The sequence below is a fragment of the Pantherophis guttatus genome, chromosome 8, assembly GCF_059756535.1.
Source record: "Pantherophis guttatus breed Tessera chromosome 8, ASM5975653v1, whole genome shotgun sequence".
Lineage (NCBI taxonomy): Eukaryota > Metazoa > Chordata > Lepidosauria > Squamata > Colubridae > Pantherophis > Pantherophis guttatus.
Genome location: NC_142070.1, coordinates 27,984,165 through 28,002,458, shown reverse-complemented (window position 1 = coordinate 28,002,458; position 18,294 = coordinate 27,984,165). Strand labels below are relative to the sequence as shown.

Genomic DNA, 18,294 nt, shown 5'->3' with positions numbered 1-18,294 from the left:
TTACTCAAAACTTTCATGTTCTACAATAGCAAAACGTTTTGATTTCTCTATCTTAGTAAAACATCAATTTTGCAACAGATGTTCTTGTTTCCTTATTAATGACTTTTTCTGGGAAAAATACATGCTCCTTTTATACTCTCCTTCAGTGTCAGAGGACAGGCTGCCTGCAAAATAGCCAGCAACGTGTGGCTGTAAGAGCTGAGTAGAGACACAGCCCAGTATGGTGATATTGGCATGGGAATCAGAGGGAAGATGGTTTATGGTTGTTTGGGAAACTAAAACAGCCCAAAGCCGCCTAAAGCAAATAGAAGAGTTACTGTTCTTCAGAAGTAAGGCTTACATAGAGAAGCCGTGTAGTAGTTTGTTTATTTATTTATTGGTTCGATTTATATGCCGCCCTTCTCCGGAGACTCAGGGCGGCTTACAATGCGTTAAGCAATAGCCTTCATACTTTTGTATATACAAAAGTTACTAGTTGTAGTAAAGCTGTAGTAAAATAGGGAGTGATATAGTAAACTGAGTACTAGCCTTTGAGTACTTGTAGGTGTGTTGCCTAGAGGCCAGGTGGGTTGTGTTGACTCTCTGGGGCTTTGGACACTCAGATAAACAGATTTATCTTTGAGAAACACAATCTATCTCTTGTTATTATCATAATCTATCACTGCTTTTAAAAGATAAAGGCTCACTATCCTTCATATAAATCTGCACACATAAGAAATCTGACAGAAAATTGTCAGTCAAGATCCATCCATAAATAATTTCTGCTTGTAAACAAAATCTCCTTTTCCATTTTAATCATGTGGTATTAACTGAAATTGCCTTAGAAAATTTATTGAGTTTAAAAACCTTTCTGGCAGGGAGATAAGGCTCTCTGGGGAATTAGATTGTTATGCTAGGTGTGGGGGATCCAGCTTCAAGTCCTCTTCAGCCTTAGGGACATTAAGTCAGTCAAAATCTCTTGTGTAATTTATCTAATTTGATGACATATAATAACGTTATTTTTCTCCCAGGGCTATGGAACTATACTCACTTAAACCTAATAAATGCTAAACCATTTCTTTTACATGCATGCAAACAGTGTCCAGGTTAAGAAAGTCTAACTTAAAGGCAACCCCTAGTTACAAATGGGTTACCTATTAGTAAAAACGGTGGACAGCATTGCCTTCCTTGAACCCACAAAGCACTGAAGCTGTGCGATGATGATATCACTGAAGCCATACATTTTTAATACGTAACCTGTTTTCAAAAATTCCAGAAAGCACTGCACAACTTCAATGCTTTACCAGCTCAAGGAAGGAACTCAATCTGTCAGTTTTAGTAATAGGCAGTCCATTTGTAGTAATAGGCAGTCCAACTTAAACAAAAATGCAGGTTAAAGACAATTGAGAACAAAACATGTTCTAACTCAGGCACCTTTCCTATTCACCTTTCCAAACAAAAAATATTGTAAGCATGCATACAATAATTGTGTGCGTCCTTTTGTAAAAGTTACCAGCTATTCATAATAATATTCCAGAGTGGCACAGAGTCATCTTGCAGATGGGAGATGGGCAGCATAAAATATAGTAAATAATAAATAAATAAAATATGCCTGTATGCATGCCTGTGTGCATGTGATGTGTACCTACTTATATATAACAAACTTAAGTAAAATTGCTGCATAAGCACTCACCAGTATGTCACATGAACTACTGCATACTTGGAAGAGGTAATAATGTTTACATAATCTCATGAAATGTTGTCTTGTTAAAGCTTTCATTGGAAATAATTGTGTATATTTGCAAATAGGGAGGGAAGTGACCAAGCAAGAAAATGTTTGTTTGTAGATAAACTATACATAAAGGAAAACATTCCTTCTATTTTAAAGAAAAAGAAACAAGTATATAGGGAGGAATATAACAAGTTTCAGTATAGGCACAAATCCTCATCTGTACATATGCTCACATATGTACTAAACAGTGGGACTAAACAGAACAAATGTACAGAAAGGGAAAGCAGATGGGGAAGATTACTGTGCTATCAAGATGACAACATTACTACAAACTTATGTGCACTCTGAAAAAAGTTCCTTCCAATGCATATAATTGTTTTTGCTGAAGTATTACCCCAATTAAGAGAAAACATGAAAGAAAGACAAATTTCATTAATAGAGACAAACATTTTTAGAACTGTCATTAACAGTTGTCCTAAAAATATCTTCTGGAAAAAAAACCTCTGATCTTGAGAAACTTTGGTTCTTCTCTTTAATTTAATACTACCCTCCCCCCCTCCAAAAGTTGGGGAAAAGTTACTTTGATTGGAAAATTGGAAAAATGGTTACAGAAAATATGAAAAGTGTTTTAGTAAAATTGTATTTACATATATGACAATTCCATACAAGCAACAATGTTAGTTTGAAGTAAAAGAATGTGAGAATTTGACAAAAATGCTTAAGGGTGAAGGGATGAAAAGGAAGTGAAACAGTATTCGTTTATCAGACTCAATTTAGTTCGCCACCTATTTATATTATCTAGAACATTACAAATAATTTATCATTAAGCCTGAATTAATATAGTCATACTACTTCAAATAGTATATTTTTCAGTTATTACAATGCAAATAATAGCATGAAAGTTGGCCTTGTCAGACAGTACGTGACTTCTGAGCCATTCCATGTTGCTAAGGTTCTGAGGCCTTACAGTTTTCAGACAACTGCCACAGTATGCCACATCTCTCAAGTGGCCTCGGGTAGGTATGTGGCTGTGCTCCCCTAGAAGGAGCTAATGCACAATTTGTGGATCCTCCGGAACTCTCAGCTGCTATTGGAATAGCCAGTGAAACCTTTATCTAGCTGCAGCTAGCCTGCCAGGTGCCACTCTATCTGGAGCCAGAAGTACAGGCAACAGTTGCTCACACTAACATTTCACTATTGGAATGCTATTATACATTCTACACGGGACTGTCCTTGAAGGTCTTCCCAAGACTACAACTGATACAAATTTTGGCTACACATGTTAAAGGGATTACAGGTAAAGTTCTATAGCACCCATTATTGTAGGAGCTACAGTGGATGCCATACTGTTTCTGGTTGCAGTTCAAGGTGCTATTTATAACTTCTAAATTTCTCATGGCTGGAAGCCTGTTTATCTGTGGGATGATAGAACCAATCCATCCAACCAAAGCATTCATGCAGAGAACATTTGCTCAGATGTCCAACCCGTATGAAATATAATGAGAAGACACTCAGAAGCAAGCATTTTCTGCAGAGGCTCTGTTGAATAGAAAAAAGGTCCCCAATCAGGCAACATGCGAAACCAGCCCCCCCCCCCCATATGCTGAAAAACCACTGTCCATGGAACCAGTCCCTGGCATCCAAAAGGTTGGGGGGGGGGCTGCTGGAGTAGAACACCATATCATAATATATATGATTTGTGCCTGGATCTTCACAACCTTGAAGTAAGAGATAATTGTGCCTGTGGTGAACAATGGTGGCGCTATTAATAAAGTATACAATTCTTGACTGATTATAATAAGATGGCATTTTTGTTATTGTCATGGTTATCAATTAATGTTAATTCATTTGCTGTTGCTATTATACAAGCTGTTGATACTATAAATAAAGTTATATTTATTCATTTGCTGTTGCTATTATATAAACTGTTGCTTTATAAATAAACTTATATTGATTTACTTTCTGATAATATAAGCTGTTGATATTGTAAGCTGCTTAGATTTGTACTGACTGAAATGACATAAAAACACCAGAAATAAAAAAATCTTTCAGCTATTCAAAAAACTCTTAAAATCAAATGAATGCTAATAATATCCCACTATGCTATATCACAGTATAATTTACAACCACTAAATATAATGACATGGTTACAAGCTCATCTAAAAAATAAATTGAATATTGACATTTATTAGACAGAAGAAGCAAGAATCAGATTCTTTTCCTTTGGATTCTAGATCAGGTGTGATCATGTAATACTTCTATCAGCCTGCTTTTAATTTTGATTCAGAATTAACATTAAACCATAACTTAGTATTACAATAACAAGCCATAGCAAGTTTTACAACAATTGTTTTTTTTCTTCCTTTAGAATTTTTGAAAAAGTTTGTTTTGGATTAACTATAAATTTCCTCATCATCCAAATTCACAGAAATCTTGGCCAATTTCATATTTTAATTTTTGGTAGTGACACGTTCAACCAACCTTATTCAGATTAACTACAGACTAGAAATCAAATACTCTAAAGTCAGATAATATAAAATAGAATTTCTGATATCTTTCTTCCAAACTTGCTGGAGATGTAATGTAAATGTAAATGTAAAATGCAAATTGAAGTTTCATAAAATGAGTAAATAACAAACACTGCAATCCAGCTCAGGTTTTTATACTAGAAAATGAAAATGAAATATAAGCAAAGAAATACATTTAAAGTACTCTACCTATCAACATTTTTTTAAGCAGGTATGTTCGGTGGGAAGGAAAATAACTGATCTGAATAATCACTAAAAATCAAAGCACCTGGAGGTCTAGTTAATGAAAATGTTAATAAACATTTGTTCACCTCTTCAGCATTCATCAGATAGATATAACAGACCAAAAATCTACTTACTTCTCTTGATTGCTGCTTTAATAGATGACAAGGGACCTTGGCTTAAAAAAGGAAAAGTAGAACAAAAATATAATTACATATTATGCAAAAATACAGATCATCTAGTAGAGAATTATTCAAAAACACTGCTTATGGTAGTCCTCGACTTGAAACCATTTTTAATGACCATTCAAAATTACAACAGCATTATAAAAAGTGAGTTATGACTTTTTTTCACTTAAGACTGTTGCAGCATTCCCGTGGTCATGTGATCAAAATTCAGGTGCTTTGCAACTGGCATGTATTTATGACGGTTGCCATGTCTCAGGCTCATATGATCACCTTTTGTGACCTTTTGACAAACAAAGTCAATGAGGAATCCAGAAATCACTTAACAACTTTGTTTCTAACTTAACAATTGCAGTAATTCACTTAACGTTAAAATAGAGCAAATTTCATTTAACAACTCCTTGCTTAGCAATGATATTTTGGGCTCAACTGTGATTGTAAGTCGAGGACTACTTATAGTCATTATTGCAAATGAACAGAATTGCAGAAAAACTGTAAAACTTTTCCTTCTTCATTGATTGACTGAAACCAATTATGGAAATGAGAACTACAGGGATTGCCTCATGCCTACAGGAAAACATTCAGTTGTTTACCAATTTAATAACAAAAATTGTATCATATTCATATACTTGAAATGTATAGATAAATATTTTTGCAGACAATATATTTTGGGGTTTTTTATTTGTTTTGTTTTGTTTTGCCCTGGGATTTTTTTACCAATATATATTGGTAAAATATAAATTTTACTGTATCTGGACTATATAGTTCAAAATCCAGAAACCAATTTAGGACAATGAGAATCATCACATACAGGTAAATTCTGATGCTCCAAATCAACTATTCTCAGCAGCTTAGATTTCTAGGTCAAGATTATGAACAACAAAAAGGACAAATGTAAAGTTAAACCATTTGTCCAGGGATAAACTTTGTTTGATATTTCTGGTAACTCTTAAAAGACTTTTGAATGAACTATTATTATTTTTTTGCTTTTAATTTATATGCCGCCCTTCTCCGGAGACTCAGGGCGGCTTACAATACGTTAAGCAATAGCCTTCATACTTTTGTATATTTTATACAAAGTCAGCTTATTGCCCCCACAATCTGGGTCCTCATTTTACCTACCTTAGAAAGGATGGAAGGCTGAGTCAACCTTGAGCCTGCTGAGATTTGAACTTGCAGTAACTGCAAGCAGCAGATGTTAATAACAGTGCTTTAGTCCACTGTACTACAGGCTCTTGTCCACTGTACTACAGGCTATTTTCAAACTATGATTGAAAAGAGGATGAATTGTGTTTAGATAAAGTTTGGCTATAAAGAGGGGTATTTTTTTTTATTTGTAACATTAAAATAGGTAGAAAATTTAGTATGTTAGTTTATGTCAATGTGATGAAGGTTGAAAAACACTTTTTATTATTGTTTTTGTTGCCTTTTTATTTTTGTTTTCTTTTTTCTTTTTCTGCACCTTCTGACCTTTTTTATCTTCTAGTTAGTTTTAACTATGCTTATTGAAAACTTTAATAAAATTGTTAACTAAAATAGAATCCTTCATATGATCACTCAGACCTTAACCCTTTCAGAGGCTGACAACTAGAGAAAGTAATTCTATATAAAAGTAATATAATCTATTTTATGTTCTATTGTTTTAATCTGTATAGTTTAATCTACTGCATGCTTTAGCAAAAAATAAAAACAAAAAACAAAAGGCAACCATAGAAAAATATACACAATAAAACAGTTGTCACCACAAACATTTAGTTTCTCTGGTTACTGTTAAAGCAATAGAATGCACATAGTTATTGAAAATATCTATAAAACGCTTTTCAAAAATTTCTGGGCAGCACAGGCAGGATGTTAATATTTCTGGTGGCTGAAATCCACATAATACAATGTTAATTGACATATTATGATTCTCTTCCCCTTTCTATCTTTTTATCCTGAAATATATTTCACATTAACCTAAAGATGTGAAAGCTTCATTTTTCAACTAAATTGATCTATATAATTTTACTGTGCTTCAATAATGAAATCTAACTACGAACAGATTAATGCATATACTATGAGGGAGAATAATACAGGAAGTTATACATTACCCAACAATGAGAGGCAATAGGTCTAGAAGTTGTAGTAGAACTTTTTTTTTTACTTTTTACTTCCTATTTTCCTATTCAATGCACCATATAACTTCAACAACCCTATTGATCCTTTCAAGTCATCAAGAGAAGGAAAGAGGCAACCCTTCTCACTTTACAGTTTCTAACCTTTCTAAAAATCTGAGGTGACTTGATCAGCAACTCCAGAAGTGAAGACAAACAATAAGAGTGTCCCTTGAGGATTGGGTGTGTTTTCTTCTATAATTTTGAAGATTCCTGCTCTGAGTAGGAACAAACAACCCCTTCTCTTGTTAAGGAAAATACAGAGAACTGAAAAGAAAGAATATTTTCATAGAAATTTCTAAAGTGAGGAAAATAATTTTTTATAGGCATTATAAAATCTACCAAATGTGCTAGAGGTTGTTTCTAAAAAGATGCTTACAAAAGGACCTTTAATTTTTTGTCACCTGTTGTCAACAACAACACATCTTCATCACTGTTGCAATTATCTAAGCTCTTAATTCCCAAGCACAAACCAGAATACAGGAGAAAAAAAACATAATGAAAGCATCTGGAGTTGCCCTTATAATAACAGAGGAGGTTAAAAATCCCTAGGAGTCTATTATCTCACACAGGAGTGAATCACTGGCTGGTTTTTTGGATCTTCAGCTATTTCTCATTTCAAACCATTACTATGAGAATATTAATGATGAATTATTCTTCACCAAATTAGTTTTGTTCTTAAATAGTAGCTCTCCCAGACGGACAAATTAGTTTGGGGTTTCAACATAAAACTAAGACACAACATCGTATATTTCAACATTGTTTGGGATAGGATAAAAACATCAAATTAAATTAAACGATTGTGAGCTCCAATACAACAAAAGTGTATAGCAACAGATTCATTGTTAAAGCATTAATGCTATAATACAAATGTGTTTGGAAATAAGCTTTGTGGATCAGAATCTAAACAATTTTAATACTTAACACTTCACACTTTAAGCGTTTAAGATCCAGAGAACTCATTCCCGCTGTTCTTTTATATTTTGTATTACAGATAATTTTAAGATGATCAAATCTTTATAACAGGAAGAATCTCTTCTACAAAAACATTATCTTTCTGCTCAGTAACAGCTTGTTCCAAATTCTCCCTGACTCAACTGAGTTACACCCTCTATACATTTTGAAGTACAAACTTGTAAGAGTGGCCATTTGTGAATGTGCAGTGTGCAGACATTCTAAATTAATGTGATACAACCACACCTCTTCTAAACTTGTCTTTCCAAATGCAGTAATATAGTATGCACAGCTATAGTAACAAAACGTTTAATGTTATCCTGTCTCTAATTATGGTACATTTCTACTACATTACATTGAAGAAAACAATATTTGTTTATATCCTAACACAACTCTCTTACATCCTAGCCTGTGATACACTTATGAAATGCAATCCTATTTTTTAATGCTGACCAATATTTACCTTAATTTTTATGTATTTTTATTTTATTTATTTGTATCCCATTTTTATTATTTTTTACAAACAACTCAAAGTGGCAAACATATCTAATATTCTTCCCTTCTTCTATTTTTCCCACAACAAAAACCCTGTAAGATAGGTTGGGCTGAGACACATTAACTAGCTCAAAGTCAGCCCCAGTATGTACAGGCCAATATTTAAGGCATTCGGAAACCTTTTAGACTGAAATGATGCTACATTATTTTACTCCCCTTGGGAAAAGAGAGATTATGGCAGTTCTCATTATCCTTTAAAATACTTAAAATATGTGTTAAGAAATGGCTCTTCAAAATCTCTTGCAACCTACTCCAAAAAGGCTGGACTATTTGTCTTACTCCCAGTATTGTAAGTGTCATTGAATATGTATGTAACTTTCAGGGGGTAGAAACCATTTTTAAGAATGTGTCAAACCCTATCAGAAACATTATCCAAACCCGTTTTAAAGAGCTACTCTACCTTTACAACTACATGCCTTAGTGACTTGCCAGAATAACCTCAGTATAGAATTATTTGAACATTCAGAGACTGGTACAAGTTCAAATTATCATTCAAGTACCACATTGTTCAAAATGATTCTTTTGTTTCTAACAGCCTGACTTTTTTTTTTTTATTGAAAAAGTTTTCAAATACAAATTCCCCCCCCTTTTTTTCCCTCCCCCTCCCCCTCCCTAACCCCCCCTCCCCACCCATCCCCCCCTGTGACTTCTTCGTAACAAAAAACCTAATTCATAACAGATTACTTACTCCCTCCTCTAAATACTGACCTTTACTTACTAAAAATATTATTAATATTATAACATCCCCCTTTATCCATACATTTCAGAAAAGAAAAAAAAAAACATTATACTATAACATTGTAGAATAACTTCTAATTTAGCATAATAGTATTATAACTCCCAATTTGGCAATAATCTGCCCTTTTTCTCCTCTCCCAAACTTATATCTATATATTATTACAACAATTCAAAACCACCTTCCACTTTAAGACTATACGATAAGTCCTACTTTAACATTTAATCTTCTATATATATTACTATAACATTTCAAAGCGGCCTTCCCCATAAAATCTAGTTTAACATTTATTCCACTCTATCCATTTCCTCCACTCCCCTAAGTATATCACTTAAAAATTCCTTTTCTTAAACTAATCAGTCTGCTAACTAGCTTATTCACCCACTGTCCTGCAAAATTACCATACACAACAATTCTTAATATCTTTGATTCACTGCCCACACTACTTAAAAATATATGTATATATATTCCATTATATCTAAATAAAAAAAGAAAAGACAATGACTTTAAATTTATCGTCCATATAATATCTTCTTTGAAGTCTTTCCACTGGATTATTAGAACCAACATCCATAATAGGATAACATAGCTTGCTGATGCAACAGTTTATTCAAAATCTTCAATCATATCTGCCCCCATCAGTAGTAAATATCTTCTTATATGTATAAAAGTAAAAACAACCACCCGAGTGACATTATAATTATATTCCATATAGTAATAATTGTGGGTTTCATCAGGATTATTGATTCCCATCATCGTAGTGGGTAACAACCCGATCTTCTGCGTGCCCCAGCATAATTCTCTTGCCTGATTCAAGATAATTATAATATATTTATCAACACAAAAAGAAATTCCAAAGTGGATAATTCAAATCCATCAGGTTAAGGCTCTTTTCACGTCCCAAGATTACGGCAATGCAGAGATCTGCCACTATCCTCAGGATGATATTGACCAATACGTCGCCTCCTCTATGTTTTCACATAATCATTCATATTTTAAAGTCACTGGCTTCACTGTTGCTTGATTTAGAAATTTCTATTTTTATGCAACCTATTTCTTTTTTTCTTTTCTTTTTGTGGGTTTGATTTCCATCCTGGTTTCCTTTCTACAGATTGTGTATCAACTAGTCGGTTTTCATTCTGCTTTGTAGATTGGTCTTGTTGGTTTTGTTTTTGTGTCTCATGTTTCTTTTTTATCCCTTGTATATCCCCTAATTGGTTTCCATGCTTGTCCTTGCCTTGATAAGTCATCACATTAAAGTCAGATGCCACTTCTCTCAAATTTGTAGATAATCCAGCTGGGGTATCCGATAAATCCAAAGGCAATTTATCTGGTACAGTCTCTGTAATTCGATATTTTCCCTTTATTTCCAGCTCCTTCTGCTTATCCTGTATTATACCTGAAGATGTTAAATTCATTTTCAACCTATTTTGATAAAATTCTTCCGCTCTTTCAACAGTATTTAGCTGGTATCTTTCTCCTTGATATCTCAATATAATACCAACTGGGGCGTCCCACCTAAATGGGATATTTCTCTTTTTTAACTCAGTCACCAGAAAACCAAATTTCTTCCTTTCCATTAATATCTTAGGTGGGAGTTCCTTGTAAATCCAAATCTTTCTTCCATACAATTGCAAATTAGAATTAAAGGAATTTTGCACAATATTATTCCTAATTTCTTTATCTGTGAAATAAATCACCACATCTCTAGGCAGTTGCCTTTGCTTGGCAATCCAGGAATTTATTCTGTAAACTCTGTCAATCCTACAAAACACTTCCTCAGGTTGAACCTTTAAAATCCCAGCTAGAATTTCAGAAGATATTCTCCTTAAATCATCTCTGTTATTTTCCTGCAAGCCTCTCAGTCTTATCGCATATTCTGTGAAATTATATTGTACCATTAGAACCTCTTTTTCAATCCTCTGTTGCAGATTTTCTACATTACCAGACTTTTGAACAGCATCCATTTTAGGTTTTTCTTCTGAGCTATTATCCTGAGTGTTTATCAAATCATTTTCAATTTTTTGAATTCTATTGTCCAATTTATCTTGAATTTCTTCCATTTTAGACTCTAGTAAATTAGTATTTGTATCCAGCTGTATCATAAATTCTGAAAAACCATTAGCCACTTTTAAAATTTTTCGCTCCAAAAAATCAAACTTAGATTTCACCAATTCTTTAATTTCCTGCTTAAATTTTTCAAGATGCTGATTCACAATCTCATCCCTTCTTTCAATCTCCTCTAGGAGAAATTCTATTATATTAAAATCAGGTTTCTGAGACTGAAGAGTTAAAACTTGTTCCTTTAAGTTGTTAATGGGGGAATCCCCCCCCCACTTGTTTATCTGACTTTATAAGTCTCAGTGCCATGTTTCCGCCCAGGCAGGCTTTGTTAAAAGAAAAAAAAAAACAGGAAAAAAGACTTCTTTCCAATCAACAACAATGTCAAGTCTCCAGGGGAAAAAGAGAGAAAAAAACACAGGAGCGAAGTTTTGTCTACAAATGTAGCCAGTGGTATTTATTCCGCTACATTGTAATAATAGAAAACGGAAGGACTTTCCCTTTCAGCCTCTTCTCCAGCCGCGGCAGACGCCATTTTAAAAGGTTTTTTTTCCCCCTTTCTTTTCCTTTTCTCTTAAGTAATTTTTAAAAGATAAGTAAAATACTTGCGATTCAGTATTACAGGTCCAGCTCATATTTTCTTTGAATAATCTGTTAAATTCGCAGGCTTGCTCTTGACGCCTGGCTCTGCATTAGCAGAGGTCTCCCAAAGCCCGGAGCAGCGGCTGGGGATATGGGGCATCTCATCCGCTCCGTCCCAAAAGTAAAAGAAAAACTTTTGGGACTCTGCAGAGAGTTCTACCCACCCCTGCCGGCTCTATCTCCGTTTCCTCATGGAAACGGAGTTTTTTCGAGCCGCCATTCCGTTGTGAAGGCGGCTCTGACAGGCAATGGAAGCTGACGATCCCGAAGGAGCATCTGGCGGCGTCCAGCAGCAAACCGGAAGTCCCAGCCTGACTTTTAATAACATAAGAACAATCTTATTGTTCAAACAACATAATTTAGGAACTTTTCATGGCTCAGGATATTGGTAATCCTGATATACTAATAGCTCAGGCAGATGCTAAACAGATACTGAAAGATTCACTTGAAAGATACCTAATCAAATTACCCAAGGTTATTAATTGTTCAGTTTGTATTTATGTCTGATGTGTTAGAAACTGCTCAGTAAATATCCTCAAATTCCTGATACGTTTAGCCAACTAAGTTTGGTAAGTTCAGTTAGCAAAGCTACACTTTTATTTGTATTTTTAAAACCATTTCTGACTTTTGTGCACTGGCTACTTTAATAAACATGCTATACTAGATTAGAAATTAGAACTGATAAAATATAAATTCTAGTGAAAAGAGTTGTCTTATCCACATAAAACATCCACATCTACAGAGGCATTTCATGAATATTTCTCTGAATATTAAAGTGACTTTAACCTGAAGTTTATAAGTTGTTGTAAATTACAAGGGTGACATGTAAAGCAGGGGCCCCCAACCCCCGGGCTGTGGTCCACTACCAGGCCTTGGCCCATTCGGAACCAGGCTGTGTGAGTGGTAGGTGCTTGCGCGTGCCATTCCACTTGCGCAAGTGCCACTCACAAAGAACCATCCCCCCCCATGCCCAAGCCTCCAAACTGGAAAAGTTGGGGACCGCTGTTCTAAAATATATGACACAGGGCTGTCACATTTCATACCTGTTGGGGGTATGAATGTCCTGATCTGTCACCCAGATGAACATAATACTCCTCAGTGTGGTATATTTTTATAAGCTTGATTCAACTTTGATAATTTCCTACTGCACATTTTCAACTAAGTTTAAATAATTATAAAATATCTTACATGAGTAGGAGGCCAATTAAAGCTTTCATGTCACCTAAAGGAATGCACTAAAAGAGTCAAGTAAAGTAATTACTAAATTCCTTGCTGTTGGCACCTATATTTCTTGTGTTAAAAAAACAAAGACTAACAATGCTTACAGCATATTAAACTAGACCTAGGGTTGAGCAATCTATGGCCCTATAGCCACCTATTGCCCTTTGTTAAATTACATATGACCTTGTCCTAGTCAAAAACATTTCCAAGCTTGAAATGTGAGAAAACTGCAACAGTTTTTAGCAATTATATCTTAAAGGGCTCAGCATTCAGTAGCTTAAAGTAAAAAAAATACTTGGTGGCAGCGGTGAAATCCTACCGGTTTGCACCGGTTCAGGCGAACTGGTAGTGATAAAAAATTAGGGTGAACCGGTAGTAAAAAAACCCTACCAGTTCCTCCAAACCGGTATTTCTGACAATCAGTTGTGCCGCGTGATTTAAAATCGCTAGAAAGCAAGAAATCCTCTTTCTAGCAAATCTAAACGTGCAGTACAGCTGTTCCCCCCTGCTTTTCTACTGATCTTCCCAAGCCTTTTTTCGCATGTTTGGCGCATACTGTGTATGCACACACATGCATGTGTTTTGTGTGCACTGCGCATGCACGCACAGCATGCGTTTGCACACGCAGCGCACATACGTGGCCAGCGAACTGGTGGCAAACCGGTTTAGATTTCATCACTGCTTGGTGGGTAGAAAACATTATCTCAGCAATCAAATCAGATGATACCCCTTTTTCATGTTTCTTTATAATTATAAAAAAAGTAAAATTTTCCATTTGCCGATTAATTGATTAGTGATATCCATGGGTAAGCAAACTTATCAATATAATCACACTTATCAATATATAGAAATATCAATTTATGAAATACAATTTGCCATCACCCATATAGTACTGTAACAATTTTCAAGTGAACCATATCTCTGCCTTCCTCTGCCTTATGAACTGTTTACATTTACTGACTGGGTGCTAATATCTTCAAGAGGCATCTTAAATTGTTTATAATCTTTGAGATTATCATCTCAAAGGGGGGCGAGCCTTCTCTGTGGGGGCACCCGCCCTGTGGAATGAGCTGCCTCCTGGAATACGATTGATCCCGGACCTCCGTACCTTCCGTAAAGCCCTGAAGACGTTTTTATTTCATCAAGCCGGCCTAGCCTAAATGGTTTTTTAATTGGGATTTTAAATTTTATGGATTTGGGGTTTTAAATTTGGGTAGCCAATGATTTAATTCTTTTAATTATCTTAACTTTTGCATTTGTATGTTTTTTAATTTTGGCTGTTCACCGCCCTGAGTCCCTTCTGGGAGAAGGGCGGTATACAAATTAAATTTAAAAAAAAAAAAAGATAAGATAGAGCAGAGACTAATGTTCTGTAAAATTGTAGATATAAAAAAGACAAATAGTCTTACACAAGAGATATGCATTTAACTACAAGATCTTCACTCCTTGTATTACCACGTACGTATTTTATCACTATATTTCCTTTTAATTATTTTATCCCAGAATAAGTTTGTGTATTTTTTATTTTATTGATAAGATCATAAGACTAATCTATTAATAAACTATTTTATTCTACAAGGACATGTGGATGCTTAATTACACAAAAAATAAATGCTACAAAATAATACATTCTAGTCATTTTAAGTTCCATAATGTCCCTACATCTTTCAGTGGCTACATTCACAGATTATGATATAGTATTAATTACTTTTAATCATAGTTTATAAAATGTACTGAGTCAGGGATACAAGAATTTTCTGATCACATTTGCCTTTTAAGGAGCATACTGAACACTGTTACAAAAAACTAGAATTCTTTCCATTTGTCATAATTATTAAAGTCATGCATATTTTAGAGCACTTTTTTGTTTTTCAGTCCTACATAAAGGTATTATAAATGCAAGAAATAGAAAGAGAATACACATGGAGTCAATAAAATGTTTACCCCATTTGAAAATTTGAAAAGACTCAATATGATCCTTTATACACTTTAATTATCAGAGCAAATCTAAACTGCAAAATTAATGTTTTTAATATTTTCATTCAATTACAGTTTCTTAATTCTTTTTAATACAATATAGAAAAATATAAACAGAACAAAAACAGAAAAACAATCTCACCCTGATGAACGGTGCTCTGGTTTATTTCTTTCTGAACGATCTAGAATAAAAAAGACACGTACACAAAAGATGTTAATTTAGTTCACTATCCTGTGAACTAAATGATATGAACTTTTTAAAATGATATTTTTAAAAGCTAGATTTTACTTTGTAAGGAATATTTTGCCTGAAAGAAATACAAACATCTGCAGAGAATATTTAAGCATATCACTGAGAAATACAATTTTCTTTGTGCTTGTTAAGTTTGTTTTTTATGTTTAACAGATGCTGTCCTCTTTTAAAAACCCAACAGTTTTCCAAAGAATGTAGGAGAGGAGTGGAAAAGAAAACCACAGAATTAGTCAGCGCCTAAGAATCATTTCATGAATCACAGCTGGCAGACTCTAGGAAAGGATGGAAGAAACGTTCAGTGACAGCAACAGTTTGTGTAAATACAGACTATATTTCTATTATTCCTTTTTCCATGATCTTCTACAATTGCAGGCATCTAATCGTTTCTGTGTTCTTTTGAAAGAGAAGTGTTATTACTAGACTGATTTTCTTTTTAATAAGACTGGGTGGTTGATTGAAGACTGGACAAGAGGAATTGAACATTAGTTACAATTATAAATCATACTATATTAGAAAACGCTTTCGAGTTTTAAAATTACAATGAGTTGATTGTATATATAACCAAAATATAAACAGTTCCCCAAGACAGATCATTTCCTCTGCAAAATATTCTATGCTATTTTTTTTTTCCCACATAATTTTTTTTTCTTCCACCAAATCCTGTCCAATTTTTGGAAGCTGTCTGAACAAGTTTCAGCAATTTTCCTGGCAAGGTTTTTCAAAAGTACTATTGCCTCCTTCCTAAGATTGGGAGAAAATTATTCCATTTCCAGCCTGATGCCTTAACCACCACACCAAACTGGCTCTCACAGGAAATTTACAAATACAGCTCTTCAAATATAAAAACACAAAAATATTACTAAAGACTTGCACAGTATTCTGCTGTGCTAAATCTTATTACCCATATTTTCATTAACCTCCCAGGAATTCTATTTAACTTTCTTTTTACTTTTTATAGCATATGTAAACTATGTATTGCTTTATAAGTTTATAACTGCAATATAATTATATAGTCCCTTTTCCATATATAAAGATTTTTCCAAAACAGTACTTTAAGTTACAATATCTGGAACCATATAAAGGTTTTATTCCATTTTATAGGCTGCCAAACTAGTTTAAAATACTTTTAATACAATTTCTTACATTTTAACATGATGCTTGATAAACAGAATAGCCTCACCTATATCATCTCTTGTACAGCTATTTTCTCAAACTGTGCAGTAGTTTTTAATTTGTACTTAATTTTTCTATTTTGCAAGCGAGGGTATTTATTGCCGCCTATTCCTAGCAACCGAAGCATGCCAACATAGCAACATAAATAATTAGCACTAAAACTACATTTGAAAAACGAAGTCAACATTCAAGATATAATCTTAAGGAGTCATCTCTTATATATTTTCTTCTTTTATTTGTTTTATTTTCTGTCTTCTACTTTCCTTTACTATTCTTTTTTAAAAAGTCTTATATTTTTCTTAGTTTTTTAAAATCTATTTGTAAGCTTTAATAAAATTAGTTTAAAAGAAAAAAGCTTTCCATAGGGAAATATGTCCTTTTCTCTCTTAACAACCTGGTAATTACCATACCTGAAATTACAGAAGAGCATACAGTCCTTTCCCTTCATGCTGCTATTCTGTGCAGAAAGTAAACTTTTATGGTCATTCATACAGCTGTCCAGCAGAACGAATCAAGAATTTTTTCAAGTGGTACAACACCAAGAATGAGAAAGAAAAATCACAAAGCATGTAAACAGCATTCGAAATCATCCCTCTAAGGAGGCTTCTGATTGGCAGTTATACTGTAGCCAATCTCAGAATTGGAATGCTGTCATTCAGGAAGTGAATGTTTTTCCATTTTCCCCCCTTTCTTTCTTTCTTTGTTTAAACAGGAAATAGTTTAGCTGGACTTGCATAATTTACTGCTTAAAACATCATCCCAAAATGATAGCAGATTTTTTAAAGCAAGAATTTTTTTCAAAAAAAGACTGATAAGTACTAAACTTATTTTCAATAAAAAAAGGTTCTTAATTTTTTTTAAAAGAACCACTTTATTCTAGTTTAAACAGGATTATTAATCAGTGAAAGTGAAGTCTGTTAGCTTTCTTAGTCCCACAACTTGGTGCTACATACATGGGGAGGAGTTATTAGGAAAAAGTTAAAAAAAATAGGCTCAAAATATGAAACTGGTATTAGGCATTTAAAATATTTTTCCAGATTTTATTTGTCAAAGAACTACATTAGCGGTAATATTATTTGAAAGAATGTTAGTATCCAAGTCCAGATTTTAAAAGTGATGTATGCAGATTATAATAAATATACATGGATATTAATATATTTAACATTTAATAGCTGAAGCACTGAAGTGTACAATGAGTAAGAGTACACAGTTATAGCTAATTGGTTAAAACCAGCTGGTCACTACATGAGGCAACTTGAGCTGTGATTGGTTGCTGTGATTAAAAAGGGGAAGTTTCCTTCTTTCTCGTCTTTTTTCTCTGGGTGCTGTGTCTGCTCTCTGTGATTTACCCGATAATGTTCCTACAGTATTGATTTACCTGATTATGCTCCTGTTTTCCTCTCTTATTTACTATAAATATACTTACTTATATAAAATCCCAAGTTCTTGTCAGCATCTCTGACTCCATTTGGACACCGCCTACGCAATTCCCTGACAATGGATATGTTATTTTAGATAGCGCAACTGCACTTAGTAATATATTAATACATTTTGGCAGAGCACTCCAAAGTTAGGAATTTTCCAAACTACTATTCAATAATTAAATACTTTCAAACACAGTCAGGTAGTGGGACATTGGAAAAGCATGTGGCCATTCAGATCCAGGATTTCAGATGCTTTTTGAGCAGCCAGATACAGAAGTCTCATTTACCAATGGTAATTGGGACTGGAAACTCTGCCACTAAGCAATACAGTTGTAAGATGTGATGTCACATAAACAACAGCAATTCCAGCATCCCCAGTTGCCATCATTAGGCAAATCCCTAATGGACTAAGCAAGGAGCACCTTTAATAGAAATTCACCTAACAAAGAAAATCAATTTCTTAATCAGTTGGAAATTTCTCTGTTGATAAAGACACCAT

General features: G+C 33.9%; 1 protein-coding gene across 4 annotated transcripts in view; it reads right to left on the bottom strand.

The window, feature by feature from the left end:
• SH3D19 (SH3 domain containing 19) overlaps positions 1-18,294 on the bottom strand; it is a 62,421-nt gene that overhangs the window by 33,591 nt on the left and 10,536 nt on the right. For all 4 annotated transcript variants that reach the window (XM_034401336.3, XM_034401335.3, XM_087874509.1 and 1 more), the window contains exons 2-3: positions 15,088-15,127; positions 4,599-4,639 (exon numbers count right to left, since the gene is read on the bottom strand). In XM_034401336.3, coding sequence (XP_034257227.2) covers positions 4,599-4,639; positions 15,088-15,127 — 81 coding nt within the window. The remainder of the gene's footprint in view (positions 1-4,598; positions 4,640-15,087; positions 15,128-18,294) is intronic.